The 25912-nt window shown below is 43.2% G+C and overlaps 1 protein-coding gene across 4 annotated transcripts; it reads right to left on the bottom strand.

The window, feature by feature from the left end:
- Nucleotides 1-1775: 1775 nt before the first annotated feature.
- Nucleotides 1776-11855, bottom strand: RNF6 (ring finger protein 6). 4 transcript variants are annotated; one of them, XM_022574519.3, is made up of 5 exons: nt 11339-11855; nt 10826-10887; nt 9024-9234; nt 8028-8123; nt 1776-4568 (listed from the first exon to the last, which is right to left on the bottom strand). In XM_022574519.3, the coding sequence occupies exons 3-5, from the start codon at nt 9214-9216 to the stop codon at nt 2866-2868; spliced, it is 1992 nt and encodes a 663-aa protein (XP_022430227.2). In that variant the 5' UTR covers nt 9217-9234; nt 10826-10887; nt 11339-11855; the 3' UTR covers nt 1776-2865. The 4 variants fall into 4 exon arrangements, with proteins under 4 accessions (XP_022430227.2, XP_089755838.1, XP_022430229.2 ...); XM_089899712.1 differs by having other exon boundaries at nt 11430-11855; XM_022574521.3 differs by lacking the exon at nt 11339-11855 and adding an exon at nt 11205-11332.
- Between the last annotated feature and the right edge of the window lie 14057 nt (nt 11856-25912).

Here is a 25912-nt window from a genome sequence, read left to right as displayed (position 1 = left end):
AAGATAGTCAAATGAAGAATTTTTTTTTATAAATTTATTTTATTTTTGGCTGCGTTGGGTCTCCGTTACCGCATGCGGGCTTTCTCTAGCTGTGGAGAGCGGGGGCTACTCTTCGTTGCGGTGCGTGGGCTTCTCATTGCAGTGGCTTCTCTTGCTGCAGAGCACGGGCTCTAGGCGTGTGGGCTTCAGTACTTGTGGCACATGGGCTCAGTGGTTGTGGCTCACGGACTCTAGAGCGCAGGCTCAGTAGTTGTGGCGCACGGGCTTAGTTGCTCCGTGGCATGTGTGATCTTCCCGGACCAGGGCTCTGCAATGGCAGGCAGATTCTTAACCACTGCGCCACCAGGGAAGCCCCCAAATGAAGAATTTAAATGATCTGTTCCTTTCTTTATTGGAAGCACAAAGGGTACAATCCTTGCTGAGTAGATGCTATAAATAGATAATGAGCCTTTGTGTTTGTCATCAGCCTTGTTTACTGGGAGATGAATGAAAATATTAAAGAAAACACTTCTTTGTTCCCAACTAGGGTACCAATCTACCAAATTCATTAGGCTTTCCTGCTGCTTTCAGGGACTTTTCCATACAGTGCACAATCCAATTCTATTTCCAGTGCCTACTCGGGAATCCCTTCACGTGCTGGTCCTCCCATGTCTTGCGAACGCCTGAGGATCAACATGCTTTTTTCTCTTCTTTATCCTTACTTTGTTCATTCCCCCTTTTGTTCTCCTCTTGATTTTCTGAACTGCTCAAACCAGGAGAGGTAGAACTTCCTGAGGAAGGTTCCATATGAGCAGTAACTGCTGGATTTAGTCTCTTGTCATATTGGGGACAAATGGTGCCACGAAAGTGAGTATGATAGATACATGAACATGGCTCCATTTCAGGTCAATGTCTACACTGGCCGAGCCTGTAACTTGTCCGCCCTCCTCCACTCAGAGATTCTCCACCTGTGAACACATGACTCTCCCACCTCCTCACAGTGATCTAGAAACCAAATAATGTCTTTTTTTTTCAACATTTTTATGCCCTTTTCTTTCTTTCCAGTTTCACTTCCATCAACCTCGGTTAGATAACAAATGATGATGATGATAATCGATAGTAAAAATTGATCATAGTGTTTCCTTTACTGGCTTCTTGCTTCCCATCTCTCTCCACTCCACCACGTTCTGCACACTGCACCGTACCAATCTTCCTGAAACATGAAAAGTGATCTTACCCTTCGCCAATACGATTTATCAAGAGCCATCTAGACTCTGTAAAGCAAAAATCCCGTAAGTCTGGTATCTAAAGCCTTCAAATCAAACTCCCCAGTCCTATGTCCCATATGGGACCTACATAAACCATTTACTCCAAACAAAGTCACTACCTTTACTAAAACCTCTCACTCCACGGGCTAAATGCACCCCCTAACAAGTCCTGTGCATGCATCTTACTGAACGAACTACATATAGTCACTAATTGGAAACAAAAACTAAATCTTGAGATATACCTAAATTTCACAGAATCGGCCTCGAGGTATTTGTTCTTGTGATTTTGTCCAAGTGGTATCACCATAGCAAACTATGTCATTTATTCATGAACAAACATCAAAGTCAGAACAATAACTCATTGTACTGCTCGATTTCCAATTTTCTAAGAGCAAATATGTCTTTCCCATGAAGACAGGCACTTTGTCCTCTACTGAATCCTCTACACCTGTAACACTGCCTGGCATCGAGTTAGTGCGAAATAACTACTTCTTTCAGTGAATAAACCACGGTGGACCAACAGAGAAGAACAGTTGACACATTTTAATATTTATTGGTAGAAACAGATCTTCAATGCATACTTTGTGTTTTAAAGTCTACATTCTCTTAACTTTTTTTGCTGTTGTTGTTATTGTTTCATTTGGAGTTTTTTGATCTCCAATTGAACTTAACATATTATCTATGCATTTGATTCTTTATAGACCCTTGTTTTTAGATTTTAAACTAAATTTGAAAACCATGCATATTGTATATCTTACTTAATGTAATCCAAAAAATTGTTTGCACTTTCAAAAAGGTCACAAAAAGGTAGAACTCAAGTTCAATAACCTCTATGTTCTAAAATTTCCACATTCCATTTCTGAAAAAAGAAATACTTGTTCAGTGTTATATATTGCTTGCTGTCTAATAAGTCAGATTGTCAGAGACGCTTCATAAATTATGTCTATTTTTAAATATCTTAATCTACTTCCTCTCAGAATGATCCTGTAAGTATTAAACATTGTGCCATATTCAGTAATAGCCCAACAGTTTAAAATAAGAACCAAACTGGTAGTTTTTAGACTGAATACTTCAACCTTAAAATTATATACCTATATATACACATGTGATATGCTGCATATTAAATTTAACATTTCAAGTAACTTTAATGCATTTAGCAAACATTCAGCCAAATATTCTTTCATGAAAAGATACTGTCCTTAGAATAAAAAGTTAAAGAAAGGCTTATTTAGACACCCATGTCTGGACACGGTACGAAGCCTGAAAGTCCAAGCAAAATCTTCTGGACTTCTCAGAAAAAGAATATTGATTTGTAACCTACTGAGTTGTGCAGATACAAAAGTGCTTAGCATGACAAAATTACCAAAATAAAAACATTTTAAAAGTTATTTGGTTCTAGCAATATTAGCTATTCTGTACTTTAGGATAATTTAATATTTGCATTTTAAATTTTCTATAAATCTTCTCTTTTTAACAAGTTAAAAAAGCACACAAAAAAATAGTTCAAACTATAATCATGTTATTTTTCATCCTGCTTGGCTCATCACGAATAATTCAGCAAAAGAATGCCTGAGTACTCAGCTCTACTAAGATGCAACATTTGACTGGATCCAGCATGTCACCCGTTGTTTGCTGTACTGGACCCTAAGACAGGCTGCCGACAGACAGGACACGTGCAATTCTCTGAGAGCCACCGGTCGATACAGTGGATGTGAAATTCATGCATGCAAGGTAACTGCCTGAGCTTGTTTCCAGTTACGTAGTCACTGATGCAAACGCTACAGATTTTCCCTCGTTCGCTATCGATACTGCTGTGCTCATAGTTCCGGGTGGAAAGATTGTCAATCTGCTCTTTGGTTAAACCACGCATGCGGTCATCATCCTCCCCTTCATTAAGCAAGAAGTGAGCGAGGCGAAGGATAGGTAGGGTGCCAGTTTCGACCAAGTTACTTGAATTTTGCGACTGCCTGCCACCTCTGTTTGGGGCACGAGGTGGGGTGTCAGGGCTGTCTTCTCGGGTCCACCTGCCTTGGGGGGACCCTCCCCTGTGCTGGCTGACGGCCTCACCGAGGAGGCTCACTTCTGAGCGTGTCTCTGGCCGATGCTGACCACTTCTCTGAGCCTCTGACTCAGATTCGGCCTCCATTAGAGAACTCAATTCTCCAAATCCAGTCATGATCTGCCTTAAAATTGATCGAAGAGCCACTGATGATGGTTCAGCGAGCTCATTCTCAGAAATCCTACGAAGAGGAACAGTTATGGTACTAACGTAGGTTCGCATACCTGAGCGCTCTAAACGAGAGATGGTGCGCCGAAAGCCCCCACTACTGCTTTCGATAGTGACTGTGTTTGCTGCCAGCCCCACCCTAGATCGAGTTCTATTTGCAATACTGTCCCAGTCTCTGCTTTCTCCAGGACGAATCCTTCTCACTTGAAGGTCCAGTGTGATTGTTGGATGTCGTCGCGCAGCAGTGGAGGACCTGCCGGACTCTTCTTCTTCTACTGTGATTCTTGACACAAGTCTTGAGTTAGAGAATGGAGTATATGCGGTACCTCTGCCTTCTCGGCCTTGCTCTAGAAAGACACGAGTTATACCTCTCCTCCTAACAGACCGCCTACTAGTTTGCTGAAAAGGTCTACTTTCCCTTTGTGAACTATGATAAACAGTGCCACTTTGCCTCTGAATTGGTGACCGGCTTCGGCTATTGAAAGCAGACCGTAATCTTATTGGCTCTAATCTTTGGTTTGTATTCCTCACTGTGACATTAGTTCTAGCCCCATTTTCCCAAACATGGGCTGCTCCAAATCGCTGCCCCTCCCTTTGCCTGAGTTCACTACCACCTGATGGATTAGCGCGTGCAGCACCAGTTCTAGGGGTGCCAACTGCCCCCCCAATTCCATTTCTTAATCTTCCCAATGCTGACAAAGATCCTTCTACTGAACTCCGCCCCCTCGATCCAAGCCTAGTTCTCAGAACGTTGGCACTACTACCACTGACAGCCCCTGCAGCTTGGCTCCTTGTTCGCCTGGCCACAGGGCTACTTGATCTCTGTGGCCCATCTGTGGTGTGATCTTGGCTAACATCTGAAAGTGGAACGCCCACATAATCTTCGCCATCCATTTCAAATCCTCTATTCTCGTGATTTATGTGGATTTCCAGACAAAATTGGAACTCTCCACTGTGTGGGTTTGTTCGACTCACAGCTCTCCAAGTCTGGTTCCCATTCTGTCCACTTTGAGTTGCGTTTCCCGTGCGACGAAAGGTGTTCAGCCATTCCAGAAGAGACTCTTCATTTGAACTTTCTCGAGGGACCCCTGAGTCTGGAAAGCAAACCAAATCAACTTAACATCAATTCCTAAAATCTATCTTTAGATCTTTATTGAAAGCTTGTAAGATAAACTAAGTATTTATTAAATTAAAAATATAATTAAGAACATCTGTGCATTTTAATGAATGAAAAACGGCCAAAAAACTGAACTTTCTAAAAGAAAGGTGTATACTATAAGCATACTATAATACACACTGTATCAAAATTATAAAATTTTAAATACTATTTGTGCAAAGGTGTGAAGAAATCCTCACTCTTGCTTTCTATATGCCTGTTATTGGCAAAATATTAAGGCAAATGAAAAATATATCCAGTATCAAAACTGTACATTTAAATTGCTTTATTGGGACTTCCCTGGTGGCACAGTGGATAAGACTCCACGCTCCCAACGCAGGGGGCCTGGGTTTGATCCCTGGTCAGGGAACTAGATCCCACATGCATGCTGCAACTAAGAGTTCGCATGCCACAACTAAGGAGCCCACCTGCCACAACTAAGACCTGCTGCAACTAAATAAAAATTTTAAAAATTGCTTTATTCATATGGCAGTATCAATAAAATACAGTGACAAAACTTATGTATAATTTATCTTGAATTTTTAGAATTCTTTGGTAAAGGTAACTCAATCTTTTTTGCAATTAGGTATTTTGGCAACCTTAAGAATTTTGTCCTATTTCTCAGAAACTGCCAAAAATGTATAAGTCAAGAAATATGGCTTCATGAGTAAAATGTTAGAACCACATCATATCTTCATGTGAGGATAGGAGACTTCAGGCATGTTACTTAAGTTCTCTGGCTAAATCCTTATCTGTAAACTTGATAATAATAGTATAGATGTCAAAGGATTATCATGAGGATAAAATAAGACACTGTATATAAAATGATTAGCATAATATCTGCACATAGGAAGCACTCAATAAATGTTAGCCATTATATATAATACAATAAAATACATTTTCTGTTCATTTAGAACATGAGCTGCATGAAGACAATGAATTTTGCCTTATTTTACTCACTGTTAAATCCCCAACCTCTACAACAGTATTTGGGACAAATCAGACTCTCAATTAATACTGTTGAATGAACTGATTTAGAAATAAATGTGCCCTGGGACTTCCCTGGTGGCGCACTGGTTAAGAATCCACCTGCTAATGCAGGGGACACGGGTTTGATCCCTGGTCCAGGAAGATCCCACATGCTGCGGAGCAGTTAAGCCTGTGCACCACAACTACTGAGCCTGCGCTCTAGAACCCACGAGCCACAACTACTGAGCCCATGTTCCACAACTACTGAAGCCCGTGCGCCTAGAGCCCGTGCTCCACAACAAGAGAAGCCACCGCAATGAGAAGCCTGCACACCACAACGAAGAGCAGCCTCCGCTCACTGCAACCAGAGAAAGCCCACACACAGCAACGAAGACCCAACGCAGCCAAAAATAAAATTAAATTAGAAATATATACACATTTAAAAAAAAAAAAGAAAGAAAGAAATGTGCCCCTAATAAACTTCTTTGAGTATGATACTGCTACTGTGGGAAGCTTTAAGTTTTCCATTTTAACCAGTGGATTATATAAAGTACCAAACTCAGTGAAAAGCATTCTAATGCACATTAACTACACAGACTTTACCAAGTTCGCTCTTCTCAAAAACAGTTGTTAAATGAGCCTGCTTTGATTTTATTTCATTACTGCAATCTCTCACAAAAAAACTTTTTTAAATATTAAAGTTAAACCTGTTAATCGGCTGCTGGCATCAATAAAAACAGCAACCTCAGCCATGTTCTAAAGGTATAAGCTATTTCACACGTGATGAGTACATTTTCCATTAAAACGTATTCAAAGGACCAGTATTACCAGCTATACCAATATAGTACAATTTGCATATCTAAACATAAAGAAGAAAAAGGGTTAACATCCACTTTCCATTTTAATTTGCAAAAAGATGTAAGTAAAGGGCAGGTAAACATTAAGTCATTCTAGATGCCACTTCTTTCTTTAATTACTAGAATATAGTGATGGCAGTGTGTGAAAGAGGTCACTCATGTCTCACAAAATCCGTCACCCCATTCTTCCACTGGAAATGCACTGCAGTGTCCTGTGAACACCCTGGCATCTGGGTGTGGCCACGGGACTAAGTTCTCATCAATGGAACGGGAGTAGAAGTGAGGGAGCTCATTTCCGGGCAGGGGCCTGGGCCTTCTCCTGGAACCTGGAACTGCCAGCTAGAACCTAGAAGTGGCTGTGACTTAGCTCGATCATGCAAACCATACCTGGAGCAGCAGTCAGTGCCCAGGGAACCTTTCTGCAACAGTGGAGATGTTCTGTACCTGTGCCGTCCAGTACAGAAGCCACTAGCCACAGGGGACTATTAAACACTTGAATGTGGCTAATGTGCCTGAGGAACTGAATTTTCAACTTTATTAAATTTAAATAGGCCCATGTGGCCGGTAGCTACCGCACTGGACAGCACAGTTGTAGAAGCACTGTGCTGGCTGCGTGGGTCCCAGAAGGCTTTATGGATTGACGTGTGTCTGCCCTGGACTGAGCACAGAACGGAAGTAAACTTCCATCTCATCAGCCAATGCGTTTGGGGTGTTTAATAGTCTTCACCCTAACCAATACCATGATCCTGAGGTAATATGTGAAACCACTACTAACGAACACCTCTGGAGAAGGAAGTAGAACTGGTAAGAGGGACCTTAAAGTTGGCTTTACTTTTAACTCTACACTTCTGTTTAGTTTGAATTTTGTTTTTTTACAAGTGATTTGTTTTTTTTGTTTTGTTTTGTTTTTTTGCGGTCCACGGGCCTCTCACCGCTGTGGCCTCTCCCGTCGCGGAGCACAGGCTCCGGACGCGCAGGCTCAGCGGCCATGGATCACGGGCCCAGCTGCTCCGCGGCATGTGGGATCTTCCCGGACCGGGGCACGAACCCGTGTCCCCTGCATCGGCAGGCGGACTCCAAACCACTGCGCCACCAGGGAAGCCCCGATTTGTTTTTTTATAAGAATTTCTTATATTATGACTTAGTGTCTGTTCAGTAAAATGACACAACACAAAACCAATAAAACAAAGCAACAAAAATAGGTTTTCCTGACTCAGTCTTTCTGTATTGTTCTGTATAAATTTTTAGAAGCTAAGTTTAGTTATATTACTTAAAAAAACAGTAGTGTGTAAAGTCTAAGATTAAAAAGAACTCTGCTGGTAATTAATTGTATACTATTTCATACACATGAGCTCCCTGAAGGCAATGGGTGTGTAAGACATCTTTATATGCAACCCCTGTCCTGTATTACCTAACTATACTGCTCAGCATATAATATGTAAATACCACCTGAATGATTATCACATTTAATCTGGAAAACACTAAAAACAAACATTGTACAAGGTCCTGTAAGTTCATTTCTGCAATTACTCCAATCAAACCTGTTCCTTATGGAAAGGAGTCTACAATACCTCTGGTGTTTGTCCCATTTCTCAAGTCAGGCTGAGATGCTAGCTGCTCCTTGACTCCATCTAAACGTTGTTGTAATTCTTCTGATGTTATTTCTCCTAAAACAATGGAAAAGTGCCCACTAAAATTAAAATCTTTAAATTACTAAGTTTTATGAAAACTCATGAAGGGTAAGACTAATCTTTAGCAATCTGTAGAAGACATTCTATTGTCTTCATGTTCTATAAATTGAAGACAGCAAAAAACGTTTAATTCATGCAAATACACATCATTTTCATTGTTTCATTTACTAATGTTTTATTTAAATTAAAATAAGATTTAATTTGAATCATTAATGAAGTGCTCCTAGTTGATATACTTAGGAACCTACAAGCTATAATTCTGTGGATTTTCGTCAGAGTTAAAAAGAAATTAAGAAGGGAGTACTTGTAGAGAAAATTTCAAATCTTTATTTACTTGAATTCTACCTAGTTCATTATATGGGTAATGAATGCCCTTCATTATATGTGTATACAGAATGCAAATATGCAACACACAAATATATACAAGCATACAGTTTCAATTAGTTCATCTGTGAAATTAATTTGTAAAAAATTAATGGAGCACATTGAACTTTTTGGGAGTCATTAATTCAGCTAAATAAATAAATAAATGATAAGACCTCAAATGAGTTAGAATTAGGTTTTAAATGAATAATATTTTATTTGTACAAATATTACTTAAGAGACATAGGACTACACAAATATCTGACACTATCATGTACGTTAACCTGTTGGTTTGACACTTGTGTAACAGTGCTATATGTTCAATATTCTTACCTACTTATAAAATACAGAAGTAAGCCAGTGATTTTCTATGTTGTTATGTTACAATGCTCTTAAAGTCACAAAAACAGTACACTGTATTTTGAGAGAGGAAAGATGGGGTAAAAACCCCTCCTTATTTTGAAACTTCTAATAATGCTTAAAAAGGTATTTCCTCTTTTACCCATCTCTTACCAGGGGTGCCTAAAAGATTATGGTCTCTCATTAGCCGGTAATCTTCGTCATTGAGATCATTAATAAACTGATAATAGGCTTCTTCTCTGTGGAGACGCTCTTGCTGCCACCTTCTCTCGTTTTCATGATGATTCTGGTCTTGAGATGAGGTTTCTTCACCACCACCATCTGATCTAGATCTAGACCAATTCATGCTGAGATTCCTGGCTTTCTGTTCAAACAGTATATACAAAATTCAAGGTATTAGCCGTGGACTACACATGGCTTCATATTTTAACTTAGTTTTTTCATTTTCATTTTAAAATTCTGTCCACTACTCAAATACTTCATATGCCAAATCTTGCGGTGAAGAACTTACATATAAAATGAATAACAGCTCCTAGGTGATAGAACACAATTGGACCTACTTCTTTGCCTAAAGCCATCCTCTAAGTCAGATTGGATTTGGTTTCACCACACATTTCTCATAGCTGAAAATCAAAGTGATTATCTCATTTTCTACGTCTTTGACTCTCCTGTTGGCCCAAAAGCCCTCACTGATGTTCCAAATATCTGGATATTTCACATTACCATACAAATTTTAAGCTTGAATTATGCACGTTCTTTACTTCATAAGCAAAGGACTATTGGGTATCAAGAGGGTATCATTTACATTTATTTCCAGTAAGGGTATTCTTCCCCAAAAAAGTTCATAAACGTAATATTACCCCCCCTGCACTTTGCTGAGGTAAAAATAACTTAGCTGAACAGACCTGGAGTTGATTTCTCTTACAGCTAACAGGAAACAATACTCTGTGCACAGCTCTGGGGATTGTAAAAGCACGTAAGAGCTTTTGGGTTTCCCCATAGGAAACCTTGTTCCTAAGCCTGGAATGGTTAGTCCCGGAGGTCTCTGAGTGCCAGTGAAACTTCCTGACCTCGCTAGGCAAACACTGCTTTTGGATTATACTGAAATGTCATTCCTGAGAAGTTTACTTTTAAACCATAAGGAAATCAAGGGAGGAAAGTAATTGTTTCATAAATATCTTAGAATTTCTTAAACACATCTATTTACTAAGTCGTTAAAGCTACAGTTCTCAACTGGGAATACACATCAAACACCCTTGAGGAAATGTTTTAAAATACAGATGCCCAGAGCTCACCCCCAATCCTAGGTCAGAATTTTCCAGGGTAGGGCCCAGGTCTACCTTCGAGAGCTAATCTGGGTGTTCTGTGGCTGAAATAAACCATCCCTTGACAATTTCTGGTATGTCATTAAAGGGTATGTGTAATACAGCACATGACTTAATGAAGGCTGCAGGATCGAATGACTAGGTGACCAGGGAAGCAACTTCGGTAACTAGGACTCAGTGTTTAATAAGCAAACTACTTTAAAAACAGAGTGAAATTAGCCTACAAGTCTAAATTATTGTATGAGTTAGCAACTAACCACTCTCATGCACATTCTGACATTAAATTACAACTTCAAAGGATTTTTTCACAGTGATCCCTATGTCATTTTTTTAAGGAAAGATCTAGTAGCACTATCCAGTCACATGCAAATTAACATTATCAAAAACTACAGATTTCTTTCCATTTTCAGAATAATTAGGACTAGACCATTATTAGCAAAGAGCATATTTGGTAGGTACAGCAGTAATAAGCTTTTTGTATTAAACAGTTTAAATATCTGAAACCTATCATAAAGTAAAGCTACTTTAATATTATTCAAAACTTTAAGAGCTTCTCCTTAAGTGGTAATTTTCTCGTACAATTAACCACAATTAAATCCACGTGAATACCTTACTTGCCTTTCAACATACTTTTAATATATGCAATGGTATCCATCCTTCCACTGTTTGTGCTTTTTTTGACAGCTGCCCATCTGAAGCGATAAAAGAGAGTCGAATTATTCAGTAAGTTGCCTCTTTGAAGGCTAGGAACGGCTAGTCGTCTCCCAACTCTACTGTAAAGTTAAGGCAAACTCTCCAGTGGATTCTGTTAGAAACTCACCTAGAAAATGAGATCCCCAAACAATTAGGTCATGGAAATCTCCCGCACGGCCCGTTTCTGCCACAACAGAAACTAGGCCTTTCTTTCCTCCACCATCACCCCTCTTGGGATGACAACTCCTCTCTCAAGGCCTTCCTTCCCACCCCGCTCCCACTCGGGTGTTGCCAGGCTTAGGGGCCTCCAGCTTACTTCTAAACCTTCACTCGCTCGCCACCCCTGCCCTCCGTCCCGATACTGGTTCTCTTCCTGGAAGTTGCGACAGAAGCTCGCGCCGGGGTAGAACCCCCAGTAAAATAAACAAACTGCACTCGTGCCCAACCAACCTCTCCCCAACCGGTCCTGGAGTAACGCTTCCCTTGGCGACCTAGATTCCCACAAGGAAGCCAGTGACAGCGGGGACTCGGAGCCAATCACCGGCCAGGGCAGGGCATCTAGACCGCACGTAGCCAATCAGGAGAGGCGGGGCCCAGGGAGGGCCTGCGGTCACCGCGTCTCCCGGAAGCCGCGGAGGGCCCGGAGCTTCCCCCGAGCTCACTACGCCGGGGAGCTGGCTGTCTTCCCGCTAGCTGGAGAGAAGCGTGCGGCCCCGGAGGCTGTGACCGGCCGGCGGGCGGGGCTCGCATCCGCGCCTCCGGAGGCCGCTGCGCCCTCTGCTCGTCTGCTGAACAGAAGCCTGCTGCAGCGGGACGGTCCAGCCGGAGCGCAGACTCTGGAGGAGGGACGGCAGGCCCCACCCGTCTCTCCCTGCGGCCGGGCCGCCCCCTGCGCGACAGGAGACGCTCAGCCGCCGCCGGGCACTAGCCTGTACGAGTGGAAACTGCGTCCGGTGGGATCCCGGATGCCGCGGGCCGCGTTCCGGCTTTCGGCGCTTGCGCCAGCGCTGATGTCACGTGGACGCCTCTCCAGCCGGGGTGCGGCGGCCCAAGGACGACTTGGGCTGGAGTGCAACCCAGCGGTCTGTTCTTGTCCCTTGACTGCCTGGGTACCACGTAGCTCACCACCCAGGCGCTTTCCCTTATTGCCAATCGGAAATTACAAACCCTAATCAATTCTCGAGTGCCTCTACTCGGGTTTCAGTGAAAAAAGTGAATTGCCGCTAGGAATGCACTTTGAACCCACAACCCCTCCCCACAGTCGTGTCTCTGGTTTTATTTCTGAGATGTGACGCTTACCAAACTCGCCTCACCACTAGTTACGCCCTTGACTGAGTCCCTGCACAGCCTGGTATAGGCTCCCCGACTTCCCTACCCTCTAGAAGATTTAAACATTGCATCGTGCTCACCGTGCTGTGATTCTTCATTCGTTCGTTCGTTCATTCATTCATTTGTTCATTCATTCCTGCCTTAACTTTGGAGGAGCTAATCTATCCCGGCTCTCATGCTTAGCGCCTGGGTAACAAACTTTAGCATCCATGAGCTACCAGTGTAGTAGGGGTAGAAGGGACAAGATTTTTAAAAAATCGGCATATTGTTATAGATACGAAAATGGAAATATATAAACGATGCAGTCTTCAAGGCCCTTCACGATATCTCTGCTGTATACCACTACAGACTGGGTGCTTCTTGGCATTCTGGAACTACTTGAAGTTCAATTAAGCAACCCCCAACCCCACTTTTACCTAATTTCCTTTATCTCCCAGGACTCATTTCATATCTCATGGTCAAGGGATTCTTTTTCTGATACCTCTGAAGTGGCACTCTAACCCCATCGTCCAGCCACGCATAAAACTAGGCCCATGTCCCTAGTACGGTGGCTCCCATAGCTTCCTCTGTATAATTATTTTAGCACTTACTCATTTAACAAATATTTACTGGGTGCCACTAGAAATTAGGTGCTAATGCTAACAGCAGAAGATAAGACAAACCAGGCCCGTGCCCTCCTTTTGAATGGAAAAAGACAGCCACTGAACGAGTACCTACAATGATTTTCTGTTCATTTATAGTTCTCTCCCATCTAAGAGTCCAAACTCCTTCAGTTCAAACAAATGGATTTATTCATTTTTAGAGTCCCAGAGCTCAGCATGGCACCTGGCACAAAATGCCCCTCAGCCAACTGCATGGATGAGCAGAGAAAAATGCAAACTTGTTACAAACAGGATTAATGCATGTTAGTACAATGACCTCAGGAATTCCGAGTACACGTCTGAGAAAATCACATGTGAGATATCCAAAATTCAAGCAGAAATCATTTTAAATACCTATACGAGTAGTAATGAGTGTAATACGCCATCAAGTGCAAATACTTTAAAACGTTAAACGGAAAAGACGTGTATATATCCTAAGAGTCAAAAAATACAAAGTCTAATCAAGTGATTTACCTGGTGGCAGGCTGCAGATTTCTGTGGATAGATAGTCAGGTAATGTATGGAACTTTAATCCAATACCTTGCTTCAATTTTGTAGCCCAAGACAAAGTGACTATAAAAGGGTTCTACATATGATAATTGGGACAGAGAGGTGGATCATTCTGGATATCTGTATTTCCAGCTCTCATAACCTGCCAAAATCTTTGGTCTAATTAACCTCGTTTACTGGGATGCTACCTGGCCTTTTTAGTGTGTAGGCGTCTTTTAACTCCAGGACTTTTTACAGTGAAGAATAAAAAGGTATAAAAGAAAACCATAACATTAAAAGGATTTTCTGTATATTTGCTATTTTATGTACTTATAGTGTTTAAGTGATTTTGGCTTCTTAGAATGACAGCCTTAATTAAAATTTAAAATCCAAACTGAGATGTTGATTTAGACTTCTATGTTTAAATCTTTTTTTTTTTTTTTTTTTTTTTTTTTTGCCATGCCGCCTGGCTTGCAGGATCTTAATTCCCCCACCAGGGATTGAACCCTGGCCCACGGCAGTGAAAGCCACAAGTTCTAACCACTGGACCACCAGGGAATTCCCTTAAGTTGAATTCTTAATAAGTTTGTGGACAGTATAAGAACAGCTAAGAGAAATTTAGGCTCATCATATTGTTTTCTGATTAATTTTAAGATTATTATTTAAGCATTCAGGAGGACATTAAATCCAACATTTGAAGTACTTATGAATGAAAAAATATTACATTTATAAACAGTTTAAAATGTTTGTTTGAAGATGATTAATTAAATAAGTATTAATTAAATAAGTATGTGAATGAGATCTAAATTTAGTCAGAGTCTAATTCCAAATGACTGTTAAAGTTTACTTATTACTAGAATAATGAGAGCTGTAAACTAGATTTAAAAGCCTAAGGTTTAAGTAGGGCATTGAATTGGAATTTGATAAGTTGAATATTAACTGTTTAAAGCAAAGATTTTTTAAGAGTATTTTATTAATTTCCTCTTAAAATATTTTTTTAAAAGAGCTTTATTGAGCTATAATTTACATACCATAAAATTCACCCATTTAAAGTGTACAATTCAGTGATTTTTACTATATGCACAGGGTTGTGCAGTCATCACCACAGTCTAATTTTGGAATATTTTCATCACCCCTAAAAGAAATCTCACACCCATTAGCAGTCATCCCATTCCTTCCCACCCCACTCCCAGCCCCTGGTAGTCACTAAGACACTTTCTGTCTCTGTGCATTTGCTTATAGGACATTTCCTATAGATGGAATCATGCAAGAGCAGTCTTTTTTTGTTTTTTGTTTTTTTGCGGTACGCGGGCCTCTCACTGTTGTGGCCTCTCCCGTTGCGGAGCACAGGCTCCGGACGCGCAGGCCCAGTGGCCACGGCTCACGGGCCCAGCCGCTCCGCGGCATGTGGGATCTTCCCGGACCGGGGCACGAACCCGTGCCCCTGCATCGGCAGGCGGACTCCGAACCACTGTGCCACCAGGGAAGCCCAAGAGCAGCCTTTTACACCTGGCTTCTTTCACTTAGCCCTGTTTTAAAGGGCCATCCATATTGCAGCCTGGGTCAGTGCTCCATTCCTAAACAGAAACTTCTTAATAGCCTTTTTCTGCATATGAAAACCACCTCCAAGGACACCCCCTGTTATGGGTTGAATGTGCCCCTCCACTCATATTCTGAAACCCTAATCTCCCCCCACCCCGCCCCCATCTCAGAATGTGACTTAATTTGGAGATAGGGCCTTAAAGTGTTAATTAAGTTAAAATGAGGCTATTAGGGTGAGTTCTAATCCTATCTGACCAGTGTCCTTATACGAACAGGAAATCTGGATACGTGAAAAGATACCAGGGATGTGTGTACACAGAGGAAAGGCCATGTACAGGCACAGCAAGGAGGCAGCCATATGCAAGCTTAGGAGAGAGGCCTCAGAAGAAACGAAACCTGCTGACAGCTTGATCTTGGACTTCCAACCTCCGGAACAGTGAGAAATAAATTTCTGTTGTTTAAGCCGCTCAGTCTATGGTGTTTTGTTATGGCAGCCCTAGCAAACTAATGCACCCCCTACATCAACAGCTTAGAGTTTTACTCTATCAGAAACTCCTCCAGATAGAAGCATGTGCCCAGGGAAATGGAGCAGTCGAGCTCCTAAACCTGTGTTCTAGAGAAGTCCGTCATTTCCTTTCAGAGAACCTGCCAGCTGCTTGCAAGGAGCCACTATAGACCATGTGACCCCACCTCTCTGGCCATGGCTATTTGAGATAAGGTACATGTTCCAGATTTTCTGGGAATTTGGAATTCTGTCATGGAGATTTTGTCGGTTAACTGTGAGTGAAAGAACTGAAAGGTCATAGAGACGAAAAGGCTAAGACCTCTCAGATGGCGCCCATGAGCAAGTAAACAGTAATTAGAAAAGGAACAGAGAGCTTGCCAGTTCCCTAGGGGCTCCGTTACTTTGTCAACAAATGGGTCTGTGTGATTCTCCTATTCCTTTACATCATCCTCTGTTTGTTTGGTTTTTTTTTTCTGCGGTACGCGGGCCTCCCACTGTTGTGGCCTCTCCCGTTGCGGAGCACAGGCTCCGGACGCGCAGGCTCAGCGGCCGTGGCTCACGGGCCCAGCCGCTCCGCGGCATGTGGGATCTTCCCGGACCGGGGCACGAACCCGCGTCCCCTGCATCGGCAGGCGGACTCCCAACCACTGCGCCACGAGGGAAGCCCCATTCTCTGTCTTTAATTAGGTTACTTTACTGGGGTTCTTGCAGCTAAAAATTCTTCCTCTGAATCAGCCAGGATTCAAGGCAGGATGCAAAAATCACTTTACATTTTTAAAGCAGAAAGGTATTTATTACAGGGAATTAGGTACCTACAAAATCATTGCAATGGACAGAGGAGTGTGGGCTGTGGGTTGAGCCTCAGACCAACTCCCACATACGTTCAGGACCGACCTCGGAGGAGAGCTACCGCCTCTGAGGTTGCCACTGGAGTCCTGGGTTCAGGAATGTCCGGCGTCAGCTGCTGTAATACAGCTATCTGGAAGCCAACAGCAGAAATCCTCTGTTCCCAGAGCCATGGGTTATCTCTTAACACCGTCAAAGCTGGTAACCATGCTGAATCACTACCGCAGAAAACCCTCACACTCCAGAGCCTTGCTTACCAACAGGAAAACAGCCCAAAGCGGGTAGAAATACAGCTTCTCCTTCAGCTCAGTTTTCCACATCTTGTTGAACACTTTTAACTGGCAGAACCTAATCTGCATCCAGAGCTGTGGTTGCAAGAAAGCCTGGGTAATGTCATTTTTAGTGTTCCAGGCTTTATACAAGATGGCACACCAGAAGAAGGGAAGAATGGAGGTTGAGCAAGGAGGTTGAAAGTACCCAATGTCATTCTCATCAATCTCACCTATCCAGTTCAGCCAGAGACTGTCTTGGGTCAGGTTCTCTAGAAACAGAGCCTGAAACAAGGATTCTTGTTCAAGTGATTTTATGAGGGGAGTGCTCTCTGGAAAAGGCGAGTGAAGGAAGCAGGATTGGCCAGGAAGACAAGGAAATAAGAATGAGCCTCAGCTGATCCCACACAATTCACCAGCAAGTGTTATCCAAGAAGGCCAGCTTTTTGTACCCCCATTACCCCTGGATGAGGTCTTCGATGCAGGAGGACAAGAGAAGGTGGCATCTGGAATGGTTATCCAATGCTCACAGCAGCTGGGGTACAGATGCACTAGCTTATAAGTGGGTTTGGGCAGGGCGCTGTCTTCCACCTTTGCAATGTTCAGATCGCTTGCTTTTTGCATAAAGGTACTCCATCTAAGCACAGTTTCTCCAGAATTCTTATTAGCCACAACATCTGGGAAATTTTATAAGAGGAGGGTGATGGGCCAAACTACAGTCCCTGCTGCTGCAGCTGGTCCCAAGGCCATAACTGACACTATTATACATGATGGTTTGGTTTCTAAGTTGCCCATAAAGCTTAAGTGGTAATTGACTGAAATTCATTTTTCATTTTATTTGATCCCCTACTGTGCCTGACCTGTAGGTTTATCCTTTTCTTTTTTCAGTTCCTTCTTTGGTTATCTGTGTGACCTTTTGCAAATTACTTAATCTCTGCATGCCTCAATTTCCTAATCTGTAAAATGAGTATAACCATAGTACCTACCTAATTCTGAGGATTAAATGAGTTAATGCCTTGCACGTAGAAAATATTCTATAAATATTAGCTGCTATTACTATTATATTATCGTCTGTCCTAGGTTGGCTCCCTCCTACCCCCCAAAAAGCAGAACCTTAGACAAGGATTCATTTGAAAATGATTTAGGAAGTGTTCCCAGGAAACACTAGTAAGGGAGTGAGGGAGTAGAATTGGGGAAAAAAGAAGCCTAAGTCAGGGTTTTAATACCAGTTTGGACCTAAATTCAGCGGGACACAGGAGACAGTGCAGGTTACCCCAGTGTGGTCCCAATCAGAGGTCATGAGAGCTGGAGTATTCATACTTGCACTCACAGTCACTAAGGTGGGGGTGAGCTTAATTCCCAGAACTTCAGTTTTGTGTGTGAAAAGGCGTTCCAGTAGCCTAAGGGTGGTAGCTCTACAAAGAGAGAAAGAAATCTGAACGGATATGGTCAGAGCATTGACTTGGCATCTGCTACACCATCAACACTATCACCACCATCACCATCTCCATCTCCATGATCATCGTCTCCACCACCATCACCATCCTCAACCTCTCCATCATCCTCACCACCACCATCCTCACCATCTCCATCATCACCACCATCACTGTCATCATTATCGTCATCACCATCACCATCTCCCATAAATCACACAATGGTACCTAGTTGGAAAGGTTTTGTGTTAGGTTCTGGGGACAAAAAGAGCTATAAAATGCAGGCCCTGTCCTCCTACACCTTAGAATCCCATTGAAGAGACAGGATAAACACACAAAAAGAAGTATATGCAAAGTGCCAAATAAGTGTAAACGGTATTGCTATGGGAATGTATTGGCATTGGGTGATAAGTTAAGATCCCAGCAGTACCTGAGTTGGATATCAAAGAGGGGGTAGGGTTTAGAGAAGTAAGGAAGAAAGGGAGAGTGTGGATAGGGAAGGAGGGGAATGATGAATGCTTCAGGGAGAATCAATAAACTTGTCCTAATGTAGCGGTTCTCAACCTTGAACGTTCATTAGGATCACCAGGGAGCTTTAAAAATCCCAACACTAGGGGCTTCCCTGGTGGCGCAGTGGTTGAGAGTCTGCCGATGCAGGAAACACGGGTTCGTGCCCCGGTCCGGGAAGATCCCACATGCCGCAGAGCGGCTGGGCCCGTGAGCCGTGGCCGCTGAGCCTGCGTGTCTGGAGCCTGTGCTCCGCAACGGGAGAGGCCACAGCAGTGAGAGGCCCGCGTACCGAAAAAAAAAAAAAAAAAAATCCCAACACCCAGCTGTAGCCCAGGTCAATTACACCAGAATTGCTGGGGTGATTCACCAGGTGTTTCCAGTGGACACCCAAGGTCGAGAACCACTGTTTTATTTGATGGGAAGCAGCACAGGGGAAACTGGCTAGAACCCTACTAGAGATAACAGAGGAGCTCAGATTGTGGGAAACTTAGCTATGTGGAGCTGATTAATCTAATTCTAACGTTTCTATTGCAAGCTGCCTTAAGGTATTTTCATAAGTCAGGCTAAAGTAAATACAGAGGCTGGAATATTAGAGGAAGGAGTTTGAACTTTATGCTGTAGGTGATGGAAGGTCACACAGGGTCCTTGAAGATTTCTGAGCAGAGTAATAATGTAAATAAAACAGCATTTTAAAATTTAAGCAGGATGTAGGGTTTCAGAGCAAGAAGGACAATACCTGATGGAACTTGACCTTGGCTGGTAAGGGGCAAAGGCTACTAAGGGTGAAAAAGTCCCAGAGGTTCTGGGCATGGAGTTGCATGGAAACAAATAAACCCAGGTATCAAGTATCAGGTGGTTGCAGAAATGACCTAGGCGTGTTTATGTTCGGTAGAAAGAGAGCTCTGTGGCTCACAGGAGATCCAGTTTTGCACAGAAACCAGCCAGAAAAGACTCAGCTTTTCTCGTGATTGGGTCTGAGTAACATAGTCCAGCTACCTGGAAGGTGAAACATATTGGAATGAGAGGAGAATCCAGAGTAATGTTACACCTTGAAAAACTGAACACAAACCTAAATGGTGTTCTAGAGATTACTTGCTATGCTGTTGTGTGGCAAAGTATATTTTGAACTGAAAATTAAAGTCATATGCTTATTCAAGGAGAAAAGGACAAGATTATAGTACTGAATATCAATTTAAAGAGGTAAACCTTCTTTAATACTTATAGAACGTGAGAGCAGAATTCGTCATCAACACATGGGAGAGGTTTTCAGTTTGGGATGGTCTTACCGGTCACTGGAATGGGAATCCCTCAGCTAAGAAAAGGAGAAATCATTTTTAACCTGTTATATTATTTTTTCAGCTGTCTGTTTTATTTAGTATGTATTTGATGGAAGGGTCTTGGCCTCATGCACAGATATTAATGAAGCAAGGAATGAGGGTAGGTATTTGTTTTTAAAGTTACTTTGCAAAAAATTAAATGAAAAACTTCAAGCTGGTATTAGGATGTAAGAGGGGAAATCCTGTCTTCATTTTCCTCCTTGCCCAGCTTAATGTCATGGTCTGTTATTCTAACTACTCTGCTGCCAGTAATCCTCACTCCCCACCCCTCATCTTCTTTTCATCATGCCCAGCTGGCAAGGCCCTAACCCCGGATGAATCCAACATCTGTCCTTTCCCGGTCTCCACCTGGGCTGTTGAGTGCTGGTGATGAAAATCTCACAACAAGGCAGATGGATATTGATACAATGCATAGCTGCACCTGCAAACGGGCCCTTGACATTGGCTAGAAAGTCCTACGATGATCTGCCAGCTATCTCTCTGATTCTGCCGAAAGATTGTTTTCAACCCACAGCCTTTTCAGATATGAAACCATTGCTTTCTCTCCTTCCACCCCATCTGCTCATTCACAGCAGGTGAACTGTTCTTTTACCTTCGAGAGAAAACCAAAGCCATCTGCAAGGGAACTAATTGCACCAAATCTACAGATTCATATGTATCTGTGCCTGGGGAGACTGAAAGGCATGGATGATATTCTGCACTTCCTACTAACAAGAGGTGGAGTCTACTTGCCCACCCTTTGAATCTGGGCTGGTCTTGAGTCTTGCTTTCACCAACGGAATGTGGTAGAAGTGATGTTGTGTCAGTTGTAGAGCTCAGGCTTCAAGAGACCTTACGCTTTTACCTTTGCCCTTTGACAGCCCTTCCAGGCAATGTAAGGAAGGGTGAGATTGACTGCTGAGAGGGGAAGTGGGTTAAAAGGCTCTATAGCCTGCGCCTGCCCACCTCTTTGTCCTTATCTCACACGACCTCCCCCCTCACTCATGACATTCCTATCACATAAGGCCTTCTTTCTGCTCCCTGGCTCCCAGCTCAAGGCCTTTGCACCTGCTGTCCCTCTGATCCATCCACCTGGACCACTTTGCTCCCTCCCCTTAGCACGTTTTGCTTCTCATCACTGAGATCTCAGCTGAAGCCTCATCTCAGAGCGTCTTTGGCCATCCACCCAATTTAAGTAATCTCCTCCCGGACCCACTTTCCATCTCATTGCCCTGTTTCACTTCTTCGTGGTACTTCGAGCTTTCTCCCTTCTCCTGTGAGCTCCCCACCCCCTGCTTCCTCATCCCTCCAAATGAAGGCACTCTCATATTCTTATATGACCCTGCCTCTGTGGCCACACTTCACTGGTCCAGGATGGGCCCCTAACCTAGTTGGTCCAGAGCCCTTCCTGGGATTTTCAGAACTGGAATTGAGAAGCAGAATCCATTATTCTCTAATGACAGGCATCTTACATCAAATTCAGCAACTGTTGGTGGTCATGTGTCGAGTCATGTGGAGCTAATGACTGTGAGAACAAATGACATTCACATGATGAAGGGGAGAAAGGAAGTTATTTTTGAAAGTGTTTTTTTGGTTCTGACTGTTTCTAAGGTCTGAATTAAATTCTGGATGCTTATAGAGTTAGTTGAGAAACTTTTTGCATCAGGATTTTCTTTGAAAAATTATAGAAGACTAGAGCGTTGATTGCTTTAACTTGCTATTTCTTGTGTCTAACATTACACTCAAATATAGATGCTTAATATGTGCTTTTCGATAATAAAGGTGATGAGTATTCTACCTGCAGGAAGGGAGAGTAGATATTTTCCGTTTAAATCACACTTTGATACTGAGTGAGAAAACGGAATTAAAAGTTGTAGAGACAGCAAGTGATCAACACTGAGAAGGCCCAGTAGGACTCTCTTACGTTCATATATCACGAAGCACCAAATCCTTCTGCATGCTGCAAAAAAGTATGTGTTCAGAGGCAGGACTGAGGAAAAATGCCAAATGGTTTAAAATGACTGCCCCTCCTTTTATTATTATTAAGGTCCATTTCAATCTTTATAGAAACCAAGCCAGTGAAACACATTCTAATTCTAAATAATTATGCAAACTATGTCCTGGGCACTGTGGGGAGACACAAGATAAGTTACAGACTCAGTCATTAAGGTGTTTATTAAAGGAAAGATATTTTTTTAAGTACATAAAATAAATGACTACAATACAAGGTAGGTGTGATGTTTCTATGTGAGTTACAAATAAAGTGCAATGGCGCCAGGGCTGGGGTAGGAGTTCACGGTAGAGAAAGTTCATGTTCAGTTGTAAGAAGCAGGAAAGGCTGCATGACTAACTTAGGCATTTGAGCTGTATCTTGGAGGGTGGGTAGGCCTGCAAAGGTCAGAGATGGTATGAGGAAGCATCCAGCTTTTGAGGATTGGACAAAGGTATACTTGGCATGAGCACGAAGCACACTGAGCAGCTAATGAAGGCCTGAGCTCGTAGGGTTGGCAGGAAAACAACAGAACGTCTGTCTACTGGCATCGCTGTGCTGGGGAATTGGGAGGTTCAGGACACGGTATGGTATGTTCAGTTTCAGAAATTTTACGTTTGCGATGACAGCACATTATCCCCTGAGGCTGAACAGGAGGCAGTGGAAATGTGGGGCTGGTGTCTGAGAGGCATGTTTAGACTGGAGATGTTAAATTTAGAATGAAAAGAACCACATTTTAAGAAAAGAAGCATGAGCATGATTTGCGCATTGTCTGGGACATGGACCAACGAGGGTCACAGACTCTACAGTGTCACTGGAGGTCATCGTGGAGCAAAGAGACATGATATCAGGATGACCGGAGGCTGAAAATCAAACTGAAACAGCAGCTCTTAGGTCCCTGATGTGTTCAATTCAGTTAAATGACAGTTAAGTCTGAACCTGATTCTTTGATCTATAGCAGGGTCCCCAACCTTTCTGGCACCAGAGACAGGTTTCATGGAAGACAAGTTTTCCACGGACGGGGGTGGTGATGGTTTCGGGATGATTCAAGTGCATTATGGTGAGTTGTGCACTTTGTTTCTGTTATTATTACATTGTAATATATAATGAAATAATTATACAACTTACCATAATGCAGAATCAGTGGGAGCCCTGAGCTTGTTTTCCTGCAACTAGATGGTCCCATCTGGGGGTGACGGGAGACAGTGACACCTGAAGTGTGTTGCTTATGTCCAGTCTACTCCGTAAGATGCAGCTTATTTGTCACTTGCCACTCACGGATATGAGTCTGCAAGCAATTGATTTATTATGGTGTCTGTGCAGTCAAACCTCTCTGCTAATGAGAATCTGTATTCGCAGCCGCTCCCCAGCGCTAGCCTCACCGCCTCAGCTCCACCTCAGATCATCAGGCGTTCAATTCTCATAAGGAGCGCGCAACCTAGGTCCCTCGCATGCGCAGTTCACAGGAGGGTTCGCGCTCCTAAGAGAATCTAAAGCCACTGCTGATCTGAAAGGAGGCGGAGCTCAGGTGGTAATGCGAGCGACGGGGAGCGGCTGTAAGTACAGATGAAGCTTCGCTCACCTGCCCTGGTTCCTAACAGGCCACGGGGTTCCAGTCCATGGCCTGGGGGTTGGGGTTCCCCGATCTACAGGAAATCCTTTCCAAAACCAGGTTCCCTCCCTCAAGTTTTTGGAATACAAGCATGTGCCCCAAGGGCTTCCCAGCTCATTGCTTTGGCTCTGCAGGCTACTTCTTATCTCCCGTAATTGAGTCTCCGGCTGCTGCCCTTTCCTTTCCTCCAAGCCTGGACACAGGCTCCACAGGTAAGACCCAGCTGATATCTCGGGGATAACAGAAGGGAATTACCACGCAGAAAAGAAAAACCTCAAGCTGGATATTAGATAGTACTGCTCCTAACACATTAGCCAAGCTCCCCTTTAAGGGGCCCTCGTGGCCCTCTCTTCCTTTGCTCCCCATCGTGATGCTCCTTTAAGGGGCCAGCTTACCTCACACCACCGTGTGCCCCCGACCTGGAGTCCAGACCCCTAACTCACACCATAGCTGCAGAGAGCAAAGCAAGCCATTCTCTTCCCTGGTCCTAGGCTGGCGTCCTTTCCTGTCCCGGGATTACTCACAGTAAGAACACTGTTAGTTAGCTTGACTATAGTAATCATTTCACTATGTATATGTGTATCAAAACATCACGTCGTACCTCTTAAATCCATACAATTTTTATTTTTAAAAAACACTCCGTCTCTTCATGGGAAGGTCTTATCTTCATCCACAGGGTGGACAGAGTCAAAGCAGTGGTCAAAAGTACAGTTTAAGAAGGCAGAGACCTTCAGGGTTCAGGAATATCGTGTGCAGGGGCTGTGGGAGACAGGTGCAGGGGTGAGGTGGGGCAAGCCCAGTCTCATGCTTCTTCACAACCTTTTCTCTAGCGTGGTGGTTTGGTTTCTCAAGATCTATGAGTAAATGCTTGGACAAAAAGACAGCACTGAAGAAATACGAAATATATATGTTTCAGGAAGTCTATTCTAAAATCATATTTAGGAAAAAGAATTGAATTCTGTAATTATGCAAAGGAGCAGTCCCGCTAGAGAATCACCCAACTGACATCACTGACTGGAAACATATAACGCCCCATTCATGAAAGCTTAATTTTCTGGTGCACTTACCCTAAGCTGAGGTCTTTTATATCTTCATTTTGCAAAGAAAGGAATTGAGGGTCCAGGGACATACTGCTAATAAATGGCACATCAAGATTCAAACCCAGGCCCACCTAACCGGTCAGTGTGCTCAAACACTAAACAGTATTTGATGTACTAGGAAAAACAACTTTGTTTAAACCAGTGGTGAAGTCACTCTTTTCTCCAGGGAAATCTGTATAAGATCCCTTCTGAGGATTTTTCATAAAATGGTATCATGGTCATCATTTGTACATAGATATTTTGGACACAAACCTCCTTACTCATTAATTCAACAAATGTTTACTGTGCACCAAAATCAAGCCATGATACTAGGTGTTATGGAAGATGCAAATATTACTTCCTATAGGAATTTATAATCGAGCAAGGGAGAGGAAATAAAAGACAAAACAGAATTTGATGAGTACCACAGGAAAAATAAAAAAAATGTGTGATGGAAGTTAAAAATGGGAGAGATTATATGTCCTTTGGGAGCTGGGGAGCTTTCGTGGAAACGATAGCAATTGGGAAAAGTAAAATATATATAAATACAAAATTAATATAAAATCAAAAAATGAAAAACAGACGTTTAAATAAGGGGGATAAAGCAACATGAGAGATTATTATCAAGATATCAGGACTCCTCCAGCTGACACCTTTCCTACCTTAAAATTATCAACGGTTTCCATGGATTTAGATCAATTGCTGTAATCATGGCTAAAAATTGCTGCGCGTATGGGCAGTGGTGCAGAGGTCATACTCAAAATAACGTCCCCTCTGAAAGGATGGGGCTCACTGGGATGGTCGTCTGTCACAAGACTGGTGCTCTTCAGGAGCAGCGTGGCCACACCTCGCTGACTCACTTTTACTGATGTTTGTAATGTGTGTCAACACATTGCTATCTTTGTGCAGCCCTTATCAGACTGTGAACGACAAGAATACACCAAATAATAGTCTGTGAGCTGTTGACCAATACTTCGACTTTTTTCGATAACGATAATGCCCTTTAAACTCTGGAGTTCGGAAGTGGCGCAAAATGTGATTCTAATACAAACTAGCCTCCTTCACACTTGAATTTCTTTGGTTAAGTTTCTAGCCCAAATCAGACTCTAAAGACATCGCTGTAAAAAAGAAAAATTTTTTTTCCCCTAGAGATTGAAACGACTCACCTCCCCTTGGACTACGAATCCCATCATGCAACGCTGCCACAAACCCCACCGCGGGGGGCGGAGCCGTAGGGGGGCCGGCCACGGCAGCGTCGCGTGCATTCTGGGCGTTGTAGTCTGGGGCCCCAGCCGCCGCCGGGACGCCCCACGTGGTGCGTGTGGCGGCCGCTCTGGGCAGCGGCTACTGCGCTCTGTCCGCGCAGCCCTCGGGGAGCGGGGCCCGGTGGGGGACGCCGGTCGGCCGGCGCGGCGCGGGCCGCAGGGAGGGCCGAGCACCCCGAGGCTTCGCGACGTTTTTGC

This window comes from Delphinapterus leucas, chromosome 18 (assembly GCF_059928025.1).
Source record: "Delphinapterus leucas isolate spDelLeu-1000000601 "Yukka" chromosome 18, BTC_Dleu_Yukka2, whole genome shotgun sequence".
NCBI classification, from domain to species: domain Eukaryota; kingdom Metazoa; phylum Chordata; class Mammalia; order Artiodactyla; family Monodontidae; genus Delphinapterus; species Delphinapterus leucas.
The sequence above is the reverse complement of the archived record's forward strand: the minus strand, read 5'-3'. Positions and strand labels throughout refer to the sequence as shown.

Coding starts and splice junctions, on each gene's coding strand:
- RNF6 (XM_022574519.3), bottom strand. CDS start 9,216: ATGAATTGGTCTAGATCTAGATCAGATGGTGGTGGTGAAGAAACCTCA. Junction 8,124..9,023: donor TAATCTTTTAGGCACCCCTG/GTAAGAGATGGG, acceptor CCATTGTTTTAG/GAGAAATAACATCAGAAGAA. Junction 4,569..8,027: donor AAATGGGACAAACACCAGAG/GTATTGTAGACT, acceptor TTTGCTTTCCAG/ACTCAGGGGTCCCTCGAGAA.